Source organism: Anthonomus grandis, chromosome 9 (genome assembly GCF_022605725.1).
Source record: "Anthonomus grandis grandis chromosome 9, icAntGran1.3, whole genome shotgun sequence".
NCBI lineage: Eukaryota > Metazoa > Arthropoda > Insecta > Coleoptera > Curculionidae > Anthonomus > Anthonomus grandis.
The window spans coordinates 30,247,250-30,273,993 of NC_065554.1; the positions used below are offsets into that span (position 1 = coordinate 30,247,250).

The window sequence follows — 26,744 nt, forward strand, 5'->3', positions numbered from 1 at the left end:
GGGTAGCCTCAACGAATAATTTTGTCGCGTATTATAGTGGCTTCCTAAGTGGAGTTCCTGTTTATATTTTTTTAAAACTAAGCAAACTGTTTCCAAAATAAAAATACAACACAGGGTTAAAATATTATGACTTACAAAAAGAGGGCGACATGAGTCACGAGGCTTGGCCCCACATAGATATCTAATGGCCCTTTTCTGGAGTACAAACACTGAACTAAAAAGTGAATTTCAACATGAACCCCAAAAGGAAATTCCATATCGAAGGTGCGACTCGATAATCGCGAAGTATGCAGATCTGGCGATGGAGAAATTAAGACTGGTGACAATAACCCTTAGGGCGTAGCAGCCTGATGAGACTTTTCTACATACATTCATAATAGGGTCTTCAAATTTGAGGAACTTGTCTATGGAAAGACCCAAAAACTTACTGGACGGTGGCATGGTGATGGCTTCATTATTTAAACGTATATGATTTGTATTACATTTAAAATTAAGGATATTTGTTTTGGAAACATTAAATGTCAAAAAATTTGCATCACACCAGTTTTTTATTTTTAACAAATCTCCACGTATATTGGCCTCCATTTGGGAAACATCAGAGTCGTGCCAGAGGATGGTGGTATCATCGGCAAACAATGTAAATTTGCCAGTTACCTGCAGTTGAGGCAGATCGTTCACATAAATGAGAAAAAGTAAAGGACCTGAAGTACTGATCCTTGCGGAACACCCACATTTATATTAAGTTCCTTAGAGATACCACCATTAAATTTGACGGCCTGGACACGATTTGATAAGTAGGAACGAAACCACTCAAGGGCAGTTCCTCTGAAACCATAGAGCTCCAGTTTCATCAGCAGCACTCTGTGACTCACGCAGTCAAATGCCTTGGACAAGTCACCGAATACCGCTGCTGCAACTTCACAATGCAAAATCTAAAAGGTTGGTTATTTTTTTTCTTTAAATTAGCGATATATAAATTTAATATGTATTAATTTAAATCAGGCATTATTATTTTAATGTTTAAAATTTACAGGTAATTCATACACTCTAAACATTAACGTTTAAAAAAGAATTGATTAATTTTATATAGGTTTTTAAAATTTGTTTTTTATTATTTCAGATACGATCCTCCAGGGCCACCAGAATATCCTCGTTGCGACCATTTGAACAAGTCTTATAAATGCAAGAGGCTAACAATGAGGGACATCAAAGAATTTCATGCAAATTTTCAAAGGTGAAAGTCATTATTCTCGAGGTAAGTCTGCAAACCGACGATATTTGCCTGGAAATTTTAGTATTAATAAATTATATCGAATGTACAATAATGAACAGCCTGACGAATTATTAAAATTAAAAAAAAAAACATTTTTTCAAAAGATTTTTACCACTGAATATAACATTGGCTTTGGCACGCCGACCACAGATGCCTGCTCTAAATGTATTGAACTTAAAGGTAAAGTTAAAAATAAAACCAATGCCCAAACGAAAAATAAATTCATGACTGACATGGCATTTCATAAAATGCGATATAAAGCTTTTTTTAGAAAACTGCAAGAAAAGAGAGAGGATCTTTTAACACTCAGTTTTTATTGTCAAAAAAATTTAGTTTTACCCAAAGTTCAAGATCAGACGGCATACTATAGTCGACAAATTTACATTTACAATAATTTTTCCATTGTGAAGGGAAGCTCAAAAGACGGTTTGTCTCCTGAAAATGTATTTTGTTATACTTGGATGGAGCACGAGCATAAAAAGGGTGCTAATGAAATTGCTTCCGCGGTATTTCATCAATTGTCGATCCTCGAATTATTGGCATCTGTTTCTACAATAAGGTTGTGTGCTGATGGATGCGGTGGGCAAAATCGTAACTCGATTATAATCGGAATGCTGCACTATTTTTTAGCAAAAGTTGCACCTCCAAACATTAAGGAAATACAAGTTATTTTTCCTATTACTGGACACTCGTTCTTACCTGACCGCGTGTTTGCTTCTATAGAAAAGAAATTGCGTAAGTTACCAGTGATAATTAATCCAAAAGAATATGACACAGTTTTTTCAGAGCATTCTACTATTTTTAGGCCTGGAACTGACTTAAATATTTATGATTGGAAGACTTTTGCAGAAACTTACTTTAAAAAAACTGGATCCTGGCACTTTAAATTTAATGAAGCGAAACGTTTTATCCTTACCAAATCTGCACAGCAAAATGTGTTGCTCCGTGGAGAAACATCTTATAATAGCGATATATCCACTGGAAAATTAATTGTAAAAAAAGGGATAAAAATTAAATCTGCTACATTGCCAGGTCAGATACCTATGGGAGTGGCACTTAAAGCAGTAAAGATTCAAGATGTTAAGAATCTTCTGAAAAAACACTTTGGCGAAACCTGGACCACAATGGAGGAATGCTCTTTCTACCAAAATGTGTTGGAAACCATGACAGCAATTCATGAAGCAGAAGATCTTGAACAAGATGAGTTTTGTGAAGGACATGAAAATGAGCAACTTGCTGATCGAGTGTAAATTTGTCAAAATATTATTATGTTTCTTAATAATTTAGTTTTGTTTTTATTTTTTGACAGAGTTTTGTTTTTAATTTTTGTAAACACCTTTAAATAATAAAAATAAAAGGGGTTTTGGTTATTCATTAAAACTGCATTATTATATCAAAACAGCCTATATCCTTATGTGGCTGTGGCAGTTTCCTATATCCATTTGGTTACAGCAAATGGCCCTATATCCAAATTTTAAAGCTAAATAGCATTCTTTTCATGAATTTTCAGATTATTTTCACTGCTTATTTTAGTATTATGAGTTGCTATGAATTATTTATAATAATGATATATGTTTCGCTACCTATACTTTAGTTGCTACAGTTTTTTGTATCTCCTGAGAAATTAGCAGAAGTGGATATAGCCCCTTTTGCAGTGAGATGCCTCACTTACTTAAGTAGTAAGCAGTAAGTGAGCACATCCTAACCTGACTCTTTGGAATAATCATAGCAAAGTGGACAACACTTCAGTACTATCTAATTTAATAAAAACCTTAGAAATAACATGAAATTTATCATTCTAAAATAACTTATATCACACCTAATCACTGTCACACTCCTCCTCAATTGATGGATTCACTAACTGACCTAAGGACAAATCCATGTCGAGCTCATTCACTGCTAAATCATCCATTTGTTGCAAAGGCTAAAAATTGGTAAAATCCCTTTTCATAGCAAAGTTCCTATAAATAAATATACGCACCTTCAATGAGGTGAAATTTCTCTGTTCTGGTTGTTGATGTTTGCCTTCAGGCTCTTGAGTAGGCTTTTTTTCAAGGGTTTCTTTGGATTGCAAAATAAGACTTTTAAGGTTCAACCACTCTACGTCCGTCTGATTAATGTCCAGGTCCAATTTTTGAATTATTTTATTTAAACTGCGCTCTAAATCTTTGAGTTTTTGCTGTTTTAATACTAAGAGCTGATTTTGCCTTGGAGGGGCCATATTTTGGGGTTATGTGAGGTCTTTAAAATGTAAGGTTATAGTTTCTATAATAGTTGCTATGCATATACTGATTTTGGTCATTTTTACAATATGACAATAGTATGATTTTTTTACCTTTTTTTTATATAATTATTTCACTTTCCTATTGAAATTCGTTAAAAAAAATTTGAAATTCCCAACATCTTCTAAAGTACTACAGGTTGCCTACCTATAAACCTCAAGTTCAATCATAAAATCTTGACCCGAAAATCACGTCTCTTTTTATGCTTCATCGTTCATCTTTTTCACCCGAACTACATTAATTAGAAAAAGAACGAGCTAATGTTCGTACGTCCAGCATCCCTATGGTAACCGCTAATCAACGCAATACTTTTGTATTTGTCCTTCTCACATTCGAATGTACTAAACAAAGATGGACTGACAAACGGTGTGTCGTAACTTACAGCGCATTCCGACCCCAAGCCAAAACAAGAAGATTTTTATTGTTGACATTTTGATGATGATATAAAAGTCTCGTTTGGTGTTTGCTCTCGATTTCGATTATTTTGTAAATAAAATCCATTTAAAAGTGATAAACGGTGTTATCGCGTATTTCGGACTTGGTAATCTTATCTTATCGGTGAACGTGTGCACCAGTTAAGGGCTTCCCGGAGTAATCGAACAGGTGAGTCCCCTCAATTAGGATTTCAGATTTTGGATCCAATAAAGATGATTTTCACTTTGTGTTATTTTATTGTTAGTCATACCTGAAGCAGATGTTAATTTAGTTTGAGGTCATATTATGTGAGTAAGAATTACGGTTTATGGTAGAACATTATTGTGATTTACCTACATACAACCTGGGAGTAGGCATTACCATACTAACCTTACTATAAATTATATATTATTGAAATATACTTACAAGGTCCTACAGACACGCACTTATTGATTAATTTACAACGTTTTGTATGATTGTACTTACAAGTTAAAGGCACTAAAAGACTTAGTGCTTATTGCTAGATAACATTTGAGACATAAAAAAAATAATAAGCACTAAGGAACTTAATGTGTTTCACAGGGATTCGATTTGTACCAAATTCAAATTAGTGTGTTTCGATAATGGGCAATTCTCTTTATAGCCCATTTAGGACTTGTGTGATTTAGCTGTACATAAATAATCAATTTGCTAAGTTCGGTGCAGTAAAAACCAATTTTCTTAAAAAAATGACCTTCCAAAAGTGCCTTTTGCTTGTAAGCCCATGATATGCCCATGTGAGTCTTATCACACTCACTCCACTTAATAATATTTTTCAAAATCAAGAATATAATTTTGTGCTATTAGCAAATCATTGATACATTTGTAAATAGTTGTATACATCCTGAAATTGTGGATTTCTTGCTTAGTCAATATCTGTGAGATATAATAATAAACTTAATAAATTTCATTCATTCCAATAATTATGTTTTTCAAAATTGTATAAATGTAAATTATTATCATTTTAGTTTAATTGATATAATAGATGGAATAAATTCAATGCCATTTAAACTAAGTATTGGGCCAGATGGAATACCATGTTACTTTTTAAAGAAATGCGTTTACACTTTGGCTATTCCTCTAGCAATGATTTTTAACAAATCAATGGAATCAGGAATTTTTCCAGATTTCTGGAAGGTGAGCAATATAAAACCCATATTTAAATCAGGGAATAGATCGGCTGTTGATAATTATAGGGGAGTCTGCATTCAGAGTGAAATACCTAAACTGTTTGACTCCCTTGTTGCTAGAAAACTGTACAGTGATTGTCGTGGTATACTTAATAGTAAGCAACATGGTTTCATAAAAAATAGATCTACCAATACAAATCTTTTAATGTACATAAATTTTATTTTAAGCAATATGGAGCAAGGGTGTCAAGTCGACTCTGTTTATACTGACTTTTCCAAGGCCTTTGATAGAGTGGACCATAATTTCTTGGTTGCAAAGTTAAGGGCCTTGGGAATTAGCTGATTGGTTAAATAGTTTTTTAACTAATAGAATGCAGAGAGTCAATTATGGTAGTTCAGTGTCTAGACCTATAATTGTTTCATCAGGGGTACCTCAAGGGTCACACTGCGGTCCCCTTCTGTTCAATTTGTTCCTATTAGATTTACCTCAAAATATAAAAAATAGCTTGGTACTAATGTTTGCAGATGATGTAAAGATATTTCGGCCTATTAGAACAATGACTGATGTTAAGCTTCTTCAGGAAGATATTGATAATTTTTATGACTGGTGTCAAGCAAATTATATGGACCTTAACGTAAAAAAATGCTATCAAATATCATTTTCAAGAGTAAAAAGTCCTATTTCTTACAATTATTCCATCAACCGATGAAATGAAGGATCTTGGTGTTGTATTGGACAGCAAATTATCATTTGATATTCATATATTGGGTATTATCTCTCGGGCTCATAGAATGTTAGGTTTCATCATACGGTCTAGTAAGGACTTTTCAATTTTTATGATAAAGAAACTATATTGCTCACTAGTTAGAAGTGTTCTGGAGTATTGCTCACCTATCTGGAACCCTTGTTATGTAACTGCAATTGAGCGAGTGCAGAATAAGTTTCTTCATTATATTGGTTACAGATGTGGTTATATCAGAGATGATTATTCTTATAGTGAATTAAGATCGCTACTTAATATTGATACTTTGGAAGGGAGGAGACTAAATCTTGAAATTCGTTTACTTCACAAGATTATTAATGGTGTGATTGATTGTCCTGATCTTTTAAATCTAGTATGTCTGAATGTACCTATAAGAAGGAATCGGCATACTAACGTTTTTTATGTTCCTTACCATTCTACAAATTATGGCAAAAATAACCCTATTACAAGAATGTTAAATAATGCAAACTCTATGCAACAATCTGTAGATTTTTTTGGAACTTCAGAGGCAAGATTTAGAGGATCTTTAAGGCCTATATTGTGATATATACTTTTTTTTTGTATAGCAATGTATATCTATACTGTATTTAGTAATTAGTTCTATTTATTGTAAAATGGCAAGGCCGTAAATAAATAAATAAATAAATAAATAAATTTTCTTGCAGAATTACTGCAATGGCACATCCTACTACAACTATCGAGACTGTTAGTATTAAACGTCCATTAAAGGTAAGTCGTCACATCAATAGTTATTATTGCTGTAATTATGATGAAGATGTTTGGCTGAACATTTATGAGTCAAAAATCATTGAAAACATCCAAAAAAAGAGTAGATTAAGAAAGTTAGGGCGCTTTTAGCACATTATCAACCCCTTTATAAACCTGTCAAAGACGATTACCAGCATTATTTGCTAAACCGTAAAGTTACTAAAAGGGATGATTGATCGTCGTCGTTCGCTTTTCAGGACCTAATAATGTAGAATGGGAGCAGGATGATTTACAGAATATTTTCTGCATAATTTTATTCTGTCCAAGATACTTTATTATTGTGAGGTAAGTGCTGGGTTAACTTCCTTTAAAGATTATGTTAACCAACCAATAAGGAGTAATTGGAGGTGGGGGATAACCTGACTATAAAGAATCATTGTGCCAAAAAAATTTTTTTTCCAACTTATCATCTTTTGCATCTAAATGAAGACATATTTTAGTGTCTTAATTTAAATGCAAAAGTTGTGATAACTGGCGGAATTTCTTGGTATAGTACATAACCCCAACAGTGTAACATTCTATTAATATTTTGATAGAGGCGGTTTTCATGTTAAGATTGTACTAAGAAGAGATTGTTTTAACCTAAAAGAAAACGTTCTTAGTATCTTTCCCTTCTAGGACTTAAATCCTCCCATAAAGGTTTTTTGAAATGATTTTAGCGGAGCAAAAAGAAATCGTTTGTAGGGTATAGAAAAAGGAAACTGCCGCATCAAAGAACGTAATCGCGCCCGGCTTTTATTGGTGCATTTGCTCGCTTTTCTACTTTTCTTGTTTACACGGAACGTTTTTCTAAAAATAAAAGACATCGGGGCCATTATAGTTATTTTTCACAAACAAAAAAAAAAGAAATAGACGGCCGGGCTTTGAATGGACTTTAATGTGGCGATTTTTCCATATGTTTTTGCAGTTCTGCCTGCGTTCGTACCTAATTGTTTATAAATGAAAAATCGTTAGCTGGGATATCGCATTTTTGGCTTTAAAAACGAGGTCGAAAAAATACACGATTTCTTAGTTCTGTTCGAATTACAAATGGGCGGAATAGCAGTACCGAACTTAACAGTTTACGAACAAGTATGCATAAAAATGTAACAATAAACGCTAAAAGTAATCGCGAGAAGTACAAACAATATTTTATAGTCTTTTGACCTGACACTTGTGACTTGTCTAATTTACGGCATGGTGGTTCTCAATTATAAGTTCTTTTATTTGAATTGATAAATTTACACCCCGAGGTATTTTGGTGAACAAATCGTCGTTAATCTTCCAAACTGACGTATCTCATAAAAATGCGAATTTGTGATTTTTACAGCAACTTGCTTCTAAATAAGTAGATTTTCATCTCACAAAGTAGCGTAACCAATTCGCATGGGTTCGTTGGTAAAATGAAAGACATTTTGTGGTATATCAAAATATTTTACATTTTAGTTCTCACAAACAGACGTAAGTCGAGATACGTCAGTTTGTGAGATATTTATTTTTTTAAACAAATCCAACCACTTCAGGCGAAATACAAACGTTGAACGACACGGAGACTTTTTAAAAATAATTTTATTTCTAAAAGTACAAACTGACAGTATAACGTGCAGCAACAGAAACAATGAGATAAAGCGACTTAAAATCTAAGGTTTATATAATGCAAAAAGTACTGATGTAGCCAACCACGCAAGTGGGTAGATTTACACTGGAGAGTCAGCTCTTCTTAGGCATATAACTCCTCCCTCCTTAAGAGGCAAACATAATGGAGTGTGTTTGCTCTTCTGGCTCTTCAGGGTTGGAAGTGGCAGGTCCAGGTTTTGGCTTCTGGCATCTTGGAAGCAGCTTCTTCTGGGCAACCACTAGTAAAGTTATTATTATAATCATGTATTATATATACAATTCGGGAAATATTTTTCTGCAATATACGGTTTTAGTATTGATCTACTACTACCAGTGTCGATCAACAATTTTGTTTTCGGGGAACTAACTACAAGATAGGGTAGCGAGTTATAAGAAGAAATATTTATTTCTACTGTGTTATGGATAGGTCTTGAAAATTTAGATAGTCAGTATCATAGATTTCATTTGAATGTTGGGGATTTTTTTCTTGTTTTTTTAATTCGACATTTTGATCAATTTCATCAAAATAGTCTTGAGCATATTCTGTTTCCCAATTATCAGCATAATTGGTGCAATATGCGCCTTCATAATTATTAGAATATTCTCCAGAGGGTTCATCAGGATATTCCTGGTGATTTAATTCCTGGAATGTGAAGTTGGGTTTTACATTTGGATTTGTTTGGAAATAGTTGCGATTTCCATACTGTATAGGGGTGGTCTGAAACTTCTCATAGAAGGATTTCTAGAAGTGGTGGACATTGGTTCCGGTTTTGGTAAGTCCCGCGGATTTATTTGACCAGGTTTGAAAATATTCTTTGGTTTTCCAAAAACTTGACTGTTTGTGAAGTATTTTTGGGGTGGTAACTGTCTTGGGGGTGGCATGTTAACAGGGCCAGTTGGAAATTGGGAAGTTTGCATTTGTGGTGTGGAAGAGTTATGTTGATTAGCGAACTGTGGTGTTTGATAGTACTGTTGTTGATTGGGTTGTGAATTAAAGGAGTTATTGTAATTTTGCCTATTATATGACTCGGGGGATTACTATTCCTAAAGTTATTATATACATTATTATTAGCATTGTGACTAGATTTTTGAAACTTATTTGTTTCGAAACTGCCATAAAGCCTTTCGAAATTTTCGAACTCTTTAATATAGGCCATTGCGTCTTCAAGGCTGGCGGGTCTTTTTAGATGCATATTATTTTTTTGAATGCCTGTACAGCCTGCAATAAAAGTGTTTAGGGCAGTTTTTTCATAATGTTTAATGTGGCAAAGTTTTTCATTAGTACTATAGCTAGAATCATTACCTATTTTTTGAGCAATATCGCTTCTTAAAAGTTGAAGCCTATTACCAAAACTTAATAAATGTTCATTTTTGTAAGGTCTGGTTCTAATTAACTCTTGAGTTAGACAATCCAGATCTCTACGGTCTGAAAAGCATTGTATTAAAGCATCACGTAAAATAAACCAATCAGTTATTTCGGCGCGGTTACCGACTAAACTTTCAGCTTTATTAATTAATTTTTCTTGGATACATTCGAATATATGTTTATTTAATTCCTCGTCGTTAAGGTTCCTATAACTATCAATAAAGCTTTCGCACCTATTAATAAATTTATTAAGCTTATTGCAATCCCAATCGTAAGGCTTAATATTGCTTAATTTAGATCTGAAAAGATCCCAATTTACTTTGGGGGTAGTGGATGGTGGAGTCATTTCTATAAGTTTTTCTATTAAAGATAAATCACTGAGTGAAGTACTTAGTTCTTCTATATCGTTCATAAAAATGATAGAATATTCTAAAACTAAATGCGATCCATGCGCTTGAGATTAAAATTAAATACGATCAATTCGCTGAAACTATCAACTAAAATTGCATTCAATATGCTGGAAATAAAATCTATATGCGTTTAATTCGCGAAAATTCCTAAATATCCCTATAAATTTCTTAAACAGAGGGTTTATAGAGATGAAATGAAAAGGCACTTACTGCGTGACTTCTTCTTCGCGTGATCTCTTGAATCTGCCTACAGAGGTGTCAGGTGTCGCTGGTTCTTCTGGATTGCACTATTAGTGTTGGAAAACACTCCTAGAAGTCTTTGTTTTTCGGCACGATTTTCGTACGGTACGAAAATTTTGTAGACCGACTTTCCCGACGACTAGGGCACAATCCTACCGACTGCGCCAAATACGAACGTTGAACGACACGGAGACTTTTTAAAAACAATTTTATTTCTAAACAGTATAACGTGCAGCAACAGAAACAATGAGATAAAGCGACTTAAAATCTAAGGTTTATATAATGCAAAGAGTACTGATGTAGCCAACCACGCAAGTGGGTAGATTTACACTGGAGAGTCAGCTCTTCTTAGGCATATAACTGGCGTAACTCAGTTTACAGAGTTCTGACAGGAATAATAATCCAAGTGCGTAATCATTGCAGACTGGATAAAATGCGGTGTTAGTCAGTACTGTTTTTATGATGGATGTGCTTGTGTTGTGGAAAGACGGGACAAAAAATGTCGTCTTTTCTAAAGAACTGTTGTTTAGTGGACAATTAAAAATAGGCACTAAGGTTAAAATGTATTATTCCAATAAGTGGTATATTAGTGAAAAAATAATAGATACTGACGCCGACTTTCCTGTAAAAATTAAAAAATGTTCAGGTAAGACAGTGTGTAATATTTTGGTATTGTGGAACTTCACTTTAAATTTTATTTACAGTAATGCCTGACAGATATAGAATAATTTTTTTTCAGAAACACTACAAGGCAAGTCGGTAGACACCTCGGATACACTGATAAAAACGATTCATAAAATTCAGTATTTAGTTTAGGTAATTTTGTGACCAATCCTTATTCCATATAATTACAAAGCAATTGTGAATATGAAAATATAGAATATTTTAAGTAATCTTCATTAGTAATAGGTAATGTAAATTTACCAATTAAAATTTGTAAATTTTCCGTTCAAATACTGTAAAAATGAATAATAATTTAAAGAAAAAAACGATGTTACCAATTTTATTAGTAAGAATTACAAAATATATATTGTACTATTTATTAATACAATTATTAAAATTTTAAAATATGTTATGAATAATTAATTGTTAGGCAAGTAAATTGTCCATTTAAATATTTTGAAATTAATTTGTTTATTGGTAAAAATTACAAAATATATATTGTATTATTTAATATTTAAATGAATAAAATTTTAAAATCTATAATTAGCTTATTTTTGCACATTTTAATACCCAGCGCCATTAAGTTAAATATTTGAAAAATGCGGTAAATGGAATAAACTTTTTTTGATCTTAATCTTTTGTTAAAAGATCAAAAAATCGACTTTAAAATCACACTGTCTAACAAAAACCTATTATTCTAATAATAATAAAATAAAATATAGGAAATATGTACCTTCTTCTTCAATAAAATTATTGTCGTAGGTACTTATACGTAAACAAAATAAATAACATTACATGGCATGTAAGATGTTAACAAAAAAAATATTTTTCTACATAAAAAAATATACATAGTATGCATAATAATATAACAAAGATATATTATAGGTACTTATTATGTTTTTTTATTTTTTATTGAATTCATCATTAGAGAAAATACCTTCTTTCGGCTATTAGATACCTGCCTGGCTTTACTTCCCTGATCGGGGTGAAGTTTTAGAAAATATCTTTGGAGAAATTACAGGGTAGTTTCTAGTTTTTTTGGGTAAACCAAGTTTAGTGCAAAATACAACGCAAGAAGAACTTTTAGGGCCTCCAGAAAAGTGGTGTAGCCATCTGCCTGTATTATTTGACATTCAACCAAAACATAAAAGCAATTTTTGTTTTCTAAAATAATAAGATAAGTATATGTTATTGTTTGATACTTCTAAGGCATAAATTATTTACCTTGCTTTAAAATTATAGGCGTTAGTGGCAAATTGTCGGGATAAACATCGTTGTCGTTTAAATTTATTTGGACCTGGAATAAAAAAAATATATTTAAAATAAAAAATAATATTACAGTTGTAATTAAGGTTTTAGTTTTTTTTTATTTATAAAAAATGTCGCTTGCCTCTGTTTGAGATATCAACAATTCAATATCTTCCTTGAAGTGCTGTATTAAATTTTTAATTAGTTGCTGTTCTATTGATACATTTTCATTTAAATCAGCGTCTTTGGGGAGTTTAAGGCACTTTGTGATTTTGTCAGGTTTCTCATTTATTTCATTCAGTAGGAATATCAGCACCTGTTAATTCTTGAAAATGCCAAAAGAGAGATGGTGATGTATATAGGAATGGCCATTCTTCTTTAGTTTCCCTGATTGGAGGAATATTATTAGGAAATTTCCTTATCTCGGAATAATCAATTAAGATTTCGGTGTATATACAAATGCTTATTATATTTTTGAATATTAACGAATTTAATCTTAATCGAGCAAATACTACATAAAAACATGATTATAATATTTACTTACCTGTATTATCACGAAACCTCAAACAAGATTCACTTAACCAATGCACTATAATACATCAATAATAATAATAATTATATATAATAATATTTATAATAATAATTAATTATTATCTGCAAAGGAAGCATAGCAATATTTGTTTTAGTCCTATCAAGAATATATGAGAGTTTGACTTCACGTCAGTAAAGACCATGGTGGTTACAACTTCATAACTTTACGTTAATAAGTTTTAATTCACCAAGGCCAAAATTATAAAATAAACTTTATTTGATTAATAATGATCTACTCAAAAAATTTCAATTTAATTTTTCTCGCTCGAAAAACAATGAAAAATGAAGCTGAGAGAGTATAGCAAGAAACTGAAACCGATGCGAGAATTAATGATAAAAAAATTCAAAACCTTCGTACGCTTCAGCCAGTCAGTTGTTATAAATCAAATTCCTTTCGTAATGTATGAAATATAGCGATCGAATAGAATTTCGTCTATATACGCTGATATAGAGAGAAGAGAAAAGAACCCGATTTGAATATCGGCGAATGGTTTAGGAATAGGAATCAATGGCTTATAAAACGCGATTTACATACTATAGGAATTCGTTCGGTTAAATACCGACAAATTGATGCGCCATAAACGGTTTATTTGAGAGAGTTATATAGTGTTGAAGTTTATAATAATTACTTTGTCTTAAACTTATAAACCGAAAACGCCATTTTTAACTTGTACTCACATAACACATAAGAATGTGGGTTAGAGAAATTGGTGAGTTGAGGGAGGATACACGTTAACCAGGAGGAAACTTTTGAGGCGGGAGAATCGATATAGGAAACTACGGGTCTCACAGGATAGTTTTGTTTATGTATTTTAGGTAGACAATAAAGAAGTGGAGTAACCGCATTCATTGGGAGGAGTTTGTAGGGTGAAATAGAAAAATGATCGAAGGTAGCTGTACAGCTTTTAAATAATTGTTTGAGGCGAAGAATAAATCTAGAAGTGGAATTGTAAGGCAGAATCTCAAAATCATCACTGTTACTGACTTTTTTGTAATATCCAGTTCTGGGCATAATTACGAATTATTTATTAATCTCTTTATATTAATCTCATATTGTTCAATTTTATTATAATTTTAACTGTTCACTAGATGCCATGCAATGTACTATTCAAGTATTGTTTGTTATTGTTTAGAATTTGTGTATGTGTTAAGTAACCCAGTAAGTATTTTACAATTTTCATAATTTTATCTGTATTTTTGTGTATGTCACCTGTCAAGGAAAAAGAATGTTCGTATATGTTTTTGAACTGTTCGAAATATATTTTAGAGTCTGATGATGGTAGGAACACTTGCCGAAATGCATCCCTCCTGAAATCAGAGGATTAGCACTTTATTTGGGGAGAAAAGACTTTCCCTTAACTTTTCAATATTATATTGACTCCACTTCAGAATGGACTTCTTCCTCTCTTAATTCTTTGTTCTTAGTTACAACTTAACTGAAAGGAAGTTAATATAGTAACTGGCTGTATAAGGTTTAAATATTTAATAAACCCTTAAGTAACGGGATAGAAAAACGAGCATCGTTAAACGAAACAAAATAAAGTTTAAAAGGGGTAAATTATTGGTGTAACCCTTTTAACACCCCGAAGGCTCTAATTGAATCACGAGTCGGAAATTGAGTCGCCTGGTTCATTGTTCATTAAACGGGATGCGAGGTTGTTACCGGATATAAAATACAATTTTCGTGTCACATGACAGAGGGACAATTGACAAAAAAGTGACCTTCTATATACTATACAATAAAAGTTTATTAATGGTTTGAAAATTCGTATTAGAAAACGCGCTTTCCACGTTATTTTTCCTCCTAATAACAGGACTCGCTTTCCCCCAAAAAACAGATTTGAAGAAAGAAAATGCGTGGGAAAGTACACGTTCGCGTCGTCAAGTTCCCTTATCAATGTCTCCCTCCCATTTTGTTTTGTATATAAACAGGGAAGCGGGGGGATGAATGATGCTTTGAAGAAAAAAAAAGCAATTTTTCATAAGGAACAAAGGAATATAATAAGGGCGAATTCAATCAAAAGACTATTAAGGTGTGTATACCGGGTAGTTCTGAAACAATACTGTTTAATAAATTAGATATAGAACTTGAATAAATAATTATTGATGTGCGTCATTTGGGGAAAAATATACAGAGTGTTCCATTAGGGAAACCTATGGTATAAGTGCAAATATTAACCCCGTATTTCATGTATAAGGTATCTCAGGACCTTTGCCTTATTAGAGCTGACCCTTGAGAGAAGTTTAACTTTTAATAATATTTTGTAATTTTTTAAAAGACATGCTATATATTGAAAGCTCTTAATATTCAAAAAAAAATTATATATACAGGATGTCCAGGAAAAAGAAGCATAAGGGTAAAAGTTATTGAGAAAACGACACCTAAATATTATGCGGTTTTTGGAAGATTACCCACATAGCTTGGAACATTCTGTATATAAATATCTCAAAAATGTTTACATTAATAATAGTAATAATAATAATAATACTATGGCAAATAAGTGTGTGGAAATAAAAAGGGTAAATCGAATATAAATAAGAGAAAAGTGGGCAAAATCCTGTAGGAATATAAAACACGCCGATAAGGATAAAAGCGTCGACGCGCAGCTACGGTTTCCCTGATCGATTTCACAATAGCCCCGAGGCCTACGCTACGTTTAAAGACCGGAAACTCTTATTACGTTAAATAAAATTGCTCTTTGGATTTTTCATTGCTCATTAAGCTTTACAAAGGATTTGTAATTGAGGAGGAAAAGAGTATACAGTGTGTTGGAAAAAAAATTTAAAAAGATTAATTTTTTTTCCACAAAATGCCCATAACTCAAAAACTAGTCCAAATACAAATTTCAAAATTTGCATACATATTCTCTGAATTATTTCATTAGACACCTATTTCAGCGTTTTCTTGAAAATTTACATGAGGGTGAGAAAAAAAATAATATTTAAAAAAAATATTTTTTTTTTCAAAAAATTCCATAAAATGCCCATAACTCAAAAACTAGTCCAAATACAAATTTGAAAATTTGCACACATATTCTTTGAATTATTTCATTAGACACCTATTTGAGCGTTTTCTTGAAAATTTACATGGGGGTGAGAAAAAAAATAATATTTAAAAAAAATATTTTTTTTTTCAAAAAATTCCACAAAATGCCCATAACTCAAAAACTAGTCCAAATACAAATTTGAAAATGTGCACACATATTCTTTGAATTATTTCATTAGACACCTATTTCAGCGTTTTCTTGAAAATTCACATGGGGGTGAGAAAAAAAATAATATTTAAAAAAAATATTTTTTTTTTCAAAAAATTCCACAAAATGCCCATAACTCAAAAACTAGTCCAAATACAAATTTGAAAATTTGCACACATATTCTTTGAATTATTTCATTAGACATCTATTTGAGCGTTTTCTTGAAAATTTACATGGGGGTGAGAAAAAAAATAATATTTAAAAAAAATATTTTTTTTTTCAAAAAATTCCACAAAATGCCCATAACTCAAAAACTAGTCCAAATACAAATTTGAAAATTTGCACACATATTCTTTGAATTATTTCATTAGACATCTATTTGAGCGTTTTCTTGAAAATTTACATGGGGGTGAGAAAAAAAATAATATTTAAAAAAAATATTTTTTTTTTCAAAAAATTCCACAAAATGCCCATAACTCAAAAACTAGTCCAAATACAAATTTGAAAATTTGCATACATATTCTTTGAATTATTTCATTAGACACCTATTTCAGCGTTTTCTTGAAAATTCACATGGGGGTGAGAAAAAAAATAATATTTAAAATAAATAATTTTTTTTTTCAAAAAATTCCACAAAATGCCCATAACTCAAAAACTAGTCCAAATACAAATTTGAAAATTTGCACACATATTCTTTGAATTATTTCATTAGACACCTATTTCAGCGTTTTCTTGAAAATTCACATGGGGGTGAGAAAAAAAATAATATTTAAAATAAATAATTTTTTTTTTCAAAAAATTCCACAAAATGCCCATAACTCAAAAACTAGTCCAAATACAAATTTGAAAATTTGCACACATATTCTTTGAATTATTTCATTAGACATCTATTTGAGCGTTTTCTTGAAAATTTACATGGGGGTGAGAAAAAAAATAATATTTAAAAAAAATATTTTTTTTTTCAAAAAATTCCACAAAATGCCCATAACTCAAAAACTAGTCCAAATACAAATTTGAAAATTTGCACACATATTCTTTGAATTATTTCATTAGACATCTATTTGAGCGTTTTCTTGAAAATTTACATGGGGGTGAGAAAAAAAATAATATTTAAAAAAAATATTTTTTTTTTCAAAAAATTCCACAAAATGCCCATAACTCAAAAACTAGTCCAAATACAAATTTGAAAATGTGCACACATATTCTTTGAATTATTTCATTAGACACCTATTTCAGCGTTTTCTTGAAAATTCACATGGGGGTGAGAAAAAAAATAATATTTAAAATAAATAATTTTTTTTTTCAAAAAATTCCACAAAATGCCCATAACTCAAAAACTAGTCCAAATACAAATTTGAAAATTTGCACACATATTCTTTGAATTATTTCATTAGACACCTATTTCAGCGTTTTCTTGAAAATTCACATGGGGGTGAGAAAAAAAATAATATTTAAAATAAATAATTTTTTTTTTCAAAAAATTCCACAAAATGCCCATAACTCAAAAACTGGTATAAATACAAATTTGAAAATTTGCATACATATTCTTTGAATTATTTCATTAGACACCTATTTGAGCGTTTTCTTGAAAATTCACATGGGGGTGAGAAAAAAAATAATATTTAAAATAAATAATTTTTTTTTTCAAAAAATTCCACAAAATGCCCATAACTCAAAAACTAGTCCAAATACAAATTTGAAAATTTGCACACATATTCTTTGAATTATTTCATTAGACACCTATTTGAGCGTTTTCTTGAAAATTTACATGGGGGTGAGAAAAAAAATAATATTTAAAAAAAATATTTTTTTTTTCAAAAAATTCCACAAAATGCCCATAACTCAAAAACTAGTCCAAATACAAATTTGAAAATTTGCACACATATTCTTTGAATTATTTCATTAGACACCTATTTGAGCGTTTTCTTGAAAATTTACATGGGGGTGAGAAAAAAAATAATATTTAAAAAAAATATTTTTTTTTTCAAAAAATTCCACAAAATGCCCATAACTCAAAAACTAGTCCAAATACAAATTTGAAAATTTGCATACATATTCTTTGAATTATTTCATTAGACACCTATTTCAGCGTTTTCTTGAAAATTCACATGGGGGTGAGAAAAAAAATAATATTTAAAATAAATAATTTTTTTTTTCAAAAAATTCCACAAAATGCCCATAACTCAAAAACTGGTATAAATACAAATTTGAAAATTTGCATACATATTCTTTGAATTATTTCATTAGACACCTATTTCAGCGTTTTCTTGAAAATTCACATGGGGGTGAGAAAAAAAATAATATTTAAAATAAATAATTTTTTTTTTCAAAAAATTCCACAAAATGCCCATAACTCAAAAACTAGTCCAAATACAAATTTGAAAATTTGCACACATATTCTTTGAATTATTTCATTAGACACCTATTTCAGCGTTTTCTTGAAAATTCACATGGGGGTGAGAAAAAAAATAATATTTAAAAAAAATATTTTTTTTTTCAAAAAATTCCACAAAATGCCCATAACTCAAAAACTAGTCCAAATACAAATTTGAAAATTTGCATACATATTCTTTGAATTATTTCATTAGACACCTATTTCAGCGTTTTCTTGAAAATTCACATGGGGGTGAGAAAAAAAATAATATTTAAAATAAATAATTTTTTTTTCAAAAAATTCCACAAAATGCCCATAACTCAAAAACTAGTCCAAATACAAATTTGAAAATTTGCATACATATTCTTTGAATTATTTCATTAGACACCTATTTCAGCGTTTTCTTGAAAATTCACATGGGGGTGAGAAAAAAAATAATATTTAAAAAAAATATTTTTTTTTTCAAAAAATTCCACAAAATGCCCATAACTCAAAAACTAGTCCAAATACAAATTTGAAAATTTGCACACATATTCTTTGAATTATTTCATTAGACACCTATTTGAGCGTTTTCTTGAAAATTTACATGGGGGTGAGAAAAAAAATAATATTTAAAAAAAATATTTTTTTTTTCAAAAAATTCCACAAAATGCCCATAACTCAAAAACTAGTCCAAATACAAATTTGAAAATGTGCACACATATTCTTTGAATTATTTCATTAGACACCTATTTCAGCGTTTTCTTGAAAATTCACATGGGGGTGAGAAAAAAAATAATATTTAAAATAAATAATTTTTTTTTTCAAAAAATTCCACAAAATGCCCATAACTCAAAAACTGGTATAAATACAAATTTGAAAATTTGCATACATATTCTTTGAATTATTTCATTAGACACCTATTTGAGCGTTTTCTTGAAAATTCACATGGGGGTGAGAAAAAAAATAATATTTAAAATAAATAATTTTTTTTTTCAAAAAATTCCACAAAATGCCCATAACTCAAAAACTAGTCCAAATACAAATTTGAAAATGTGCACACATATTCTTTGAATTATTTCATTAGACACCTATTTCAGCGTTTTCTTGAAAATTCACATGGGGGTGAGAAAAAAAATAATATTTAAAAAAAATATTTTTTTTTTCAAAAAATTCCACAAAATGCCCATAACTCAAAAACTAGTCCAAATACAAATTTGAAAATTTGCACACATATTCTTTGAATTATTTCATTAGACACCTATTTGAGCGTTTTCTTGAAAATTTACATGGGGGTGAGAAAAAAAATAATATTTAAAAAAAATATTTTTTTTTTCAAAAAATTCCACAAAATGCCCATAACTCAAAAACTAGTCCAAATACAAATTTGAAAATGTGCACACATATTCTTTGAATTATTTCATTAGACACCTATTTCAGCGTTTTCTTGAAAATTCACATGGGGGTGAGAAAAAAAATAATATTTAAAATAAATAATTTTTTTTTTCAAAAAATTCCACAAAATGCCCATAACTCAAAAACTGGTATAAATACAAATTTGAAAATTTGCATACATATTCTTTGAATTATTTCATTAGACACCTATTTGAGCGTTTTCTTGAAAATTCACATGGGGGTGAGAAAAAAAATAATATTTAAAATAAATAATTTTTTTTTTCAAAAAATTCCACAAAATGCCCATAACTCAAAAACTAGTCCAAATACAAATTTGAAAATGTGCACACATATTCTTTGAATTATTTCATTAGACACCTATTTCAGCGTTTTCTTGAAAATTCACATGGGGGTGAGAAAAAAAATAATATTTAAAATAAATAATTTTTTTTTTCAAAAAATTCCACAAAATGCCCATTACTCAAAAACTAGTCCAAATACAAATTTGAAAATTTGCACACATATTCTCTAAATTATTTCATTAGACACCTATTTCAGCGTTTTTTTGAAAATTTACATGGGGGTGAGAAAAAAAAAATATTTAAAATAAATAATTTTTTTTTTCAAAAAATTCCACAAAATGCCCATAACTCAAAAACTAGTGCAAATACAAATTTGAAAATTTGCATACATATTCTCTAAATTATTTCATTAGACACCTATTTCAGGGTTTTCTTAAAAATTTACATGGGGGTGAGAAAAAAAATTATATTTAAAAAAAAATAATTTTTTTTTCAAAAAATTCCACAAAATGCCCATAACTCAAAAACTAGTCCAAATACAAATTTGAAAATTTGCATACATATTCTCTGAACTATTTCATTAGATACCTATTTGAGCGTTTTCTTGAAAATTTACATGGGGGTGAGAAAAAAAATTATATTGAAAATAAATATTTTTTTTTCAAAAAAATTCCATAAAATGCCCATAACTCAAAAACTAGTCCAAATACAAATTTGAAAATTTGCATACATATTCTATGAATTATTTCATTAGACTCCTATTTCAGCGTTTTCTTGAAAACTTACATGGGGGTGAGAAAAAAATAATATTTAAAAAAAATAATTTTTTTTTCAAAAAATTCCACAAAATGCCCATAACTCAAAAACTAGTCCAAATACAAATTTGAAAATTTGCATACATATTCTCTGAACTATTTCATTAGATACCTATTTGAGCGTTTTCTTGAAAATTTACATGGGGGTGAGAAAAAAAATTATATTGAAAATAAATATTTTTTTTTCAAAAAAATTCCATAAAATGCCCATAACTCAAAAACTAGTCCAAATACAAATTTGAAAATTTGCACACATATTCTCCGAATTATTTCATTAGACACCTATTTCAGCGTTTTCTTAAAAATTCACATGGGGGTGAGAAAAAAAATAATATTTAAAAAAAAAATATTTTTTTTTCAAAAAAATCCACAAAATGCCCATAACTCAAAAACTAGTCCAAATACAAATTTGAAAATTTGCACACATATTCTCTGAATTATTTCATTAGACACCTATTTCAGCGTTTTCTTGAAAATTCACATGGGGGTGAGAAAAAAAATAATATTTAAAAAAAATATTTTTTTTTTCAAAAAAATCCACAAAATGCCCATAACTCAAAAACTAGTCCAAATACAAATTTGAAAATTTGCACACATATTCTCTGAATTATTTCATTAGATACCTATTTGAGCGTTTTCTTGAAAATTTACATGGGGGTGAGAAAAAAAATTATATTGAAAATAAATATTTTTTTTTCAAAAAAATTCCATAAAATGCCCATAACTCAAAAACTAGTCCAAATACAAATTTGAAAATTTGCACACATATTCTCCGAATTATTTCATTAGACACCTATTTCAGCGTTTTCTTAAAAATTCACATGGGGGTGAGAAAAAAAATAATATTTAAAAAAAAAATATTTTTTTTTTCAAAAAAATCCACAAAATGCCCATAACTCAAAAACTAGTCCAAATACAAATTTGAAAATTTGCACACATATTCTCTGAATTATTTCATTAGACACCTATTTCAGCGTTTTCTTGAAAATTCACATGGGGGTGAGAAAAAAAATAATATTTTAAAAAAATATTTTTTTTTTCAAAAAATTCCACAAAATGCCCATAACTCAAAAACTAGTCCAAATACAAATTTGAAAATTTGCATAGATATTCTCTGAATTATTTCATTAGACACCTATTTCAACGTTTTCTTGAAAATTCACATGGGGGTGAGAAAAAAAATAATATTTAAAAAAAATATTTTTTTTTTCAAAAAATTCCACAAAATGCCCATAACTCAAAAACTAGTCCAAATACAAATTTGAAAATTTGCATACATATTCTCTGAATTATTTCATTAGACACCTATTTGAGCGTTTTCTTGAAAATTCACATGGGGGTGAGAAAAAAAATAATATTTAAAATAAATAATTTTTTTTTCAAAAAATTCCACAAAATGCCCATAACTCAGAAACTGGACCAAACATTCTACAAAATATTATAGAGTTTGTTCCATCATGCCAAGTGTGACTTGTCCTTAGATACTACTACTAAAAAAAAATCAACATCTCGATTTTTTGAAATTTTTTTATGTGAACTTGATAACCCATAACAATATTTTTCGGGACTATTCTTCTTAATATAATGGCTTAGTTTTCTTAGGCTAATCTAAACAAGCTAATTCAGATGTTCGCCCCTAAGACACTCTCACGATGTTCCTTTAACGAGTTTTCGTCTTAAGCTAGCATAACATCCTAAGATGATTTAAGGTATTAATGCGTTTAAGGTGAACCGCATTTGATGGAAACTGTTTGCGGATTTCCCGGAGAAATTCGCGGTCGTTGATGTCGTGGGCACCCTTTAGAATAGAATAACTTATTACCGTCCTGCCAGATATGCATATATACATACAGTCGGGATAAACGCTCTCTATTGTATTTAATTAAAATTGCTCAGCATTGTTCCTAAAGGGTCAAGGATTTTACATTTGCATAACATGGAAATTTACTTTTATCGTATAATCCTGAATTTTCACGGCCCACACGTGGTATGGAGTGTCAATGGAACAAGCGGTCTGGGTTCGAATTTCCTCGATGACACACTTTTTTGTTTCAACAATTAGATCGAGATTATTTTAATACATTAGTTTTTGACCAAGTTGTCATGTATTATACTGTAACTGTTACCTTATGTTCACTAACGCTCCATTGACACTTCATTAATTACATTAATAATTGCAGTCAACTTCTTGTATTCATATTTCTTTAAATTCACACAGTCAAAGACACATTACTACTGTAACGCATCACTCTCCTGGTTTAATTATCTTTTTTTTTTTGATTGGCTGATATTGACAGCTCAGGCGACAGGTGGGTCGTGATTGATTGAGTCGGTACCGCGTCCATTTTTCGACGACTTGTTCCCGTATTGCAGGTAGGAGCGCACGTAAAAGGCCAGTTTTTTTATTTCCGAAATTTGTGAAGTGGCCAATATGGTCTGTAATTTATAGTCCTTAATTTTGTTCCTTTAGGGAACCGTTTAATTCATAATTCTGGTGCAGGATGCCCAAGATTTTGACGGATAGATAATGAAACTTAGCAAGGTAAATTCGTATTATTATAATAAATAAAGTATTTGTATTACCAATTTTATTAAGCTAGATACACCCGGTCAATGGCAATATTAGAGTGATGCGATGCCACCCTATAACCGAGTTCGTTGACGAGATGCTTACTTAGCAATAATAAAAAATATATAGAATAATACATATGTAGTATATAGAAGAATCTGTAAACTTTACCATTGAAATATATAGACTTTACTCAAATAATCCAAGCTCAGGTAATGACAATATTTTTTTTTTGTTAATTCCTTATCAGCTCGTAAGGATCAACTTATAAGGAAGTAAACTAGTAAATTTTCTCGACTTATTGAAATTGGCATTATTACCTTAAAAGCCTTCTTGTCCTTCACACGAAGCTCAAACGAGGGTAGCATAGTCCTCGCTCAAAGTGAATTTCCGATTCGCTTTTCGTATTTTTAAGGTGAACCGGGAGAGCGAATAAGAAAGAAACCCCGAGTGAAAATGTCGAGAAATAAAAATCAAAGTTTAGAGACGTGGAAATTCAATCGGCCGCCGGCACCTCCGAGAAGTTGAAAAATTTAAAACGAACGCGAGACTCTCTCCAAGAGCTAAATTTCGGAATTTAATTTGCGAAACGACGATGTTTTCGTGAATTATTATTATGCGGACGGAGCATTTTTTTTTCTCTGTAATTTTGTCGTTTAGAATATTTTATGAATTTTAAAATTAGAGGTGCGAGGTTGATTTGTTCGTTTATTTTTTATTTAAAAAGTCCCATTGATTGTTGAAATTTTTAGTTACTGGAATTAATCTGCGATAACTGTAACCCAGAGGAAAGGGGGAAGAATGCCATATATACTGTAAAAAGAAACCCATCTTCTATTTGAGATAGGGATATATAAATGAGAATTGGATTTTTCCACCTATTTTCTACATCATTGTTTCATTTTCTAAATAGTGTTTGGATCTCTACATATACCTGAAAAACATCATTTTATTCCGATCGAATTCGATTTAAGATTTACTGTTGTTTTTCCATTGTTGATGTTAAAAAGTTACTCAAGATGTATTTGGCTACTTGTTTATTGAGAAATAAAGGTAGAGATCAGCGGTACTCCCCGAACAAATAAAAATAACTATCTGTTAAATATATGCCAGGTATGTGGTTTTTGCCTATACGATATTTGACACAGTAGTGGGATATTCCAGGCATGTTACAATATATTTCGTCAAATGAGATATACCATCCAGGATGTTAGTGAAAGATCACTGTAGAAAGTGACAAAGTGGACTTTTGACCCTTAAATTCGCATTTATGTCAATCTGAGGTTCAGAAGTGATGGACGATCACTATGAAATTATGCCTTTCGTCTGTATTTGGATTAAATACGTTGGAAAAATAACATTTCCAGACGATCCAGGATGTTAGTGGAAGGTGAGATGCGGTAGAAAGTGACAAAGTGGACTTTTGACCCTTAAATTCGCATTTATGTCAATCTGAGGTTCAGAAGTGATGGACGATCACTATGAAATTATGCCTTTCGTCTGTATTTGGATTAAATACGTTGGAAAAATAACATTTCCAGACGATCCAGGATGTTAGTGGAAGGTGAGATGCAGTAGAAAGTGAAAAAGTGGACTTTTGACCCTTAAATTCGCATTTATGTCAATCTGAGGTCCAGACGTCATGGACGATCACTATGAAATTATGCCTTTCGTCTGTATTTGGATTAATTACGTTGGCAAAGTAACATTTCCAGACGATCCAGGATGTTAGTGGAAGGTGAGATGCGGTAGAAAGTGAAAAAGTGGACTTTTGACCCTTAAATTCGCATTTATGTCAATCTGAGGTCCAGACGTCATGGACGATCACTATGAAATTATGTCTCTCGTCTGTAGTTGGATTAAATACGTTGGAAAAGTAACATTTCCAGACGATCCAGGATGTTAGTGGAAGGTGAGATGCGGTAGAAAGTGAAAAAGTGGACTTTTGACCCTTAAATTCGCACTTATGTCAATCTGAGGTCCAGACGTCATGGACGATCACTATGAAATTATGCCTTTCGTCTGTATTTGGATTAATTACGTTGGCAAAGTAACATTTCCAGACGATCCAGGATGTTAGTGGAAGGTGAGATGCGGTAGAAAGTGACAAAGTGGACTTTTGACCCTTAAATTCGCATTTATGTCAATCTGAGGTTCAGAAGTGATGGACGATCACTATGAAATTATGCCTTTCGTCTGTATTTGGATTAAATACGTTGGAAAAATAACATTTCCAGACGATCCAGGATGTTAGTGGAAGGTGAGATGCAGTAGAAAGTGAAAAAGTGGACTTTTGACCCTTAAATTCGCATTTATGTCAATCTGAGGTCCAGAAGTGATGGACGATCACTATGAAATTATGTCTCTCGTCTGTATTTGAATTAAATACGTTGGAAAAGTAACATTTCCAGACGATCCAGGATGTTAGTGGAAGATGAGATGCGGTAGAAAGTGAAAAAGTGGACTTTTGACCCTTAAATCGGCATTTATGTCAATCTGAGGTCCAGAAGTGATGGACGATCACTATGAAATTATGTCTCTCGTCTGTATTTGAATTAAATACGTTGGAAAAGTAACATTTCCAGACGATCCAGGATGTTAGTGGAAGGTGAGATGCGGTAGAAAGTGAAAAAGTGGACTTTTGACCCTTAAATTCGCATTTATGTCAATCTGAGGTCCAGACGTCATGGACGATCACTATGAAATTATGCCTTTCGTCTGTATTTGGATTAATTACGTTGGCAAAGTAACATTTCCAGACGATCCAGGATGTTAGTGGAAGGTGAGATGCGGTAGAAAGTGAAAAAGTGGACTTTTGACCCTTAAATTCGCATTTATGTCAATCTGAGGTCCAGACGTCATGGACGATCACTATGAAATTATGTCTCTCGTCTGTAGTTGGATTAAATACGTTGGAAAAGTAACATTTCCAGACGATCCAGGATGTTAGTGGAAGGTGAGATGCGGTAGAAAGTGAAAAAGTGGACTTTTGACCCTTAAATCGGCATTTATGTCAATCTGAGGTCCAGAAGTAATGGACGATCACTATGAAATTATGTCTCTCGTCTGTATTTGAATTAAATACGTTGGAAAAGTAACATTTCCAGACGATCCAGGATGTTAGTGGAAGGTGAGATGCGGTAGAAAGTGAAAAAGTGGACTTTTGACCCTTAAATTCGCATTTATGTCAATCTGAGGTCCAGACGTCATGGACGATCACTATGAAATTATGTCTCTCGTCTGTAGTTGGATTAAATACGTTGGAAAAGTAACATTTCCAGACGATCCAGGATGTTAGTGGAAGGTGAGATGCGGTAGAAAGTGAAAAAGTG

At 31.1% G+C, this 26,744-nt stretch overlaps 3 protein-coding genes across 3 annotated transcripts in view; 2 read left to right on the forward strand and 1 right to left on the reverse strand.

The window, feature by feature from the left end:
• The first annotated feature begins 1,249 nt into the window (after positions 1–1,249).
• Positions 1,250–2,628, forward strand: LOC126740245 (uncharacterized). Its single transcript, XM_050446181.1, has 2 exons — positions 1,250–2,008; positions 2,060–2,628. The coding sequence occupies exons 1-2, from the start codon at positions 1,315–1,317 to the stop codon at positions 2,521–2,523; spliced, it is 1,158 nt and encodes a 385-aa protein (XP_050302138.1). The 5' UTR covers positions 1,250–1,314; the 3' UTR covers positions 2,524–2,628.
• A 389-nt stretch (positions 2,629–3,017) lies between these two features.
• On the reverse strand, positions 3,018–3,711 carry LOC126740247 (uncharacterized). Its single transcript, XM_050446185.1, has 2 exons — positions 3,255–3,711; positions 3,018–3,197 (listed from the first exon to the last, which is right to left on the reverse strand). Exons 1-2 carry the CDS (start codon positions 3,492–3,494, stop codon positions 3,093–3,095), a joined length of 345 nt encoding a protein of 114 aa, XP_050302142.1. The 5' UTR covers positions 3,495–3,711; the 3' UTR covers positions 3,018–3,092.
• A 267-nt stretch (positions 3,712–3,978) lies between these two features.
• The window catches only part of LOC126740246 (transmembrane protein 47), a 63,342-nt gene continuing 40,576 nt past the window's right edge, over positions 3,979–26,744 (forward strand). The window contains exons 1-2 of the mRNA XM_050446182.1: positions 3,979–4,158; positions 6,568–6,631. Of these exons, the coding sequence (XP_050302139.1) occupies positions 6,578–6,631 (54 nt within the window). The 5' untranslated portion in view covers positions 3,979–4,158; positions 6,568–6,577. The remainder of the gene's footprint in view (positions 4,159–6,567; positions 6,632–26,744) is intronic.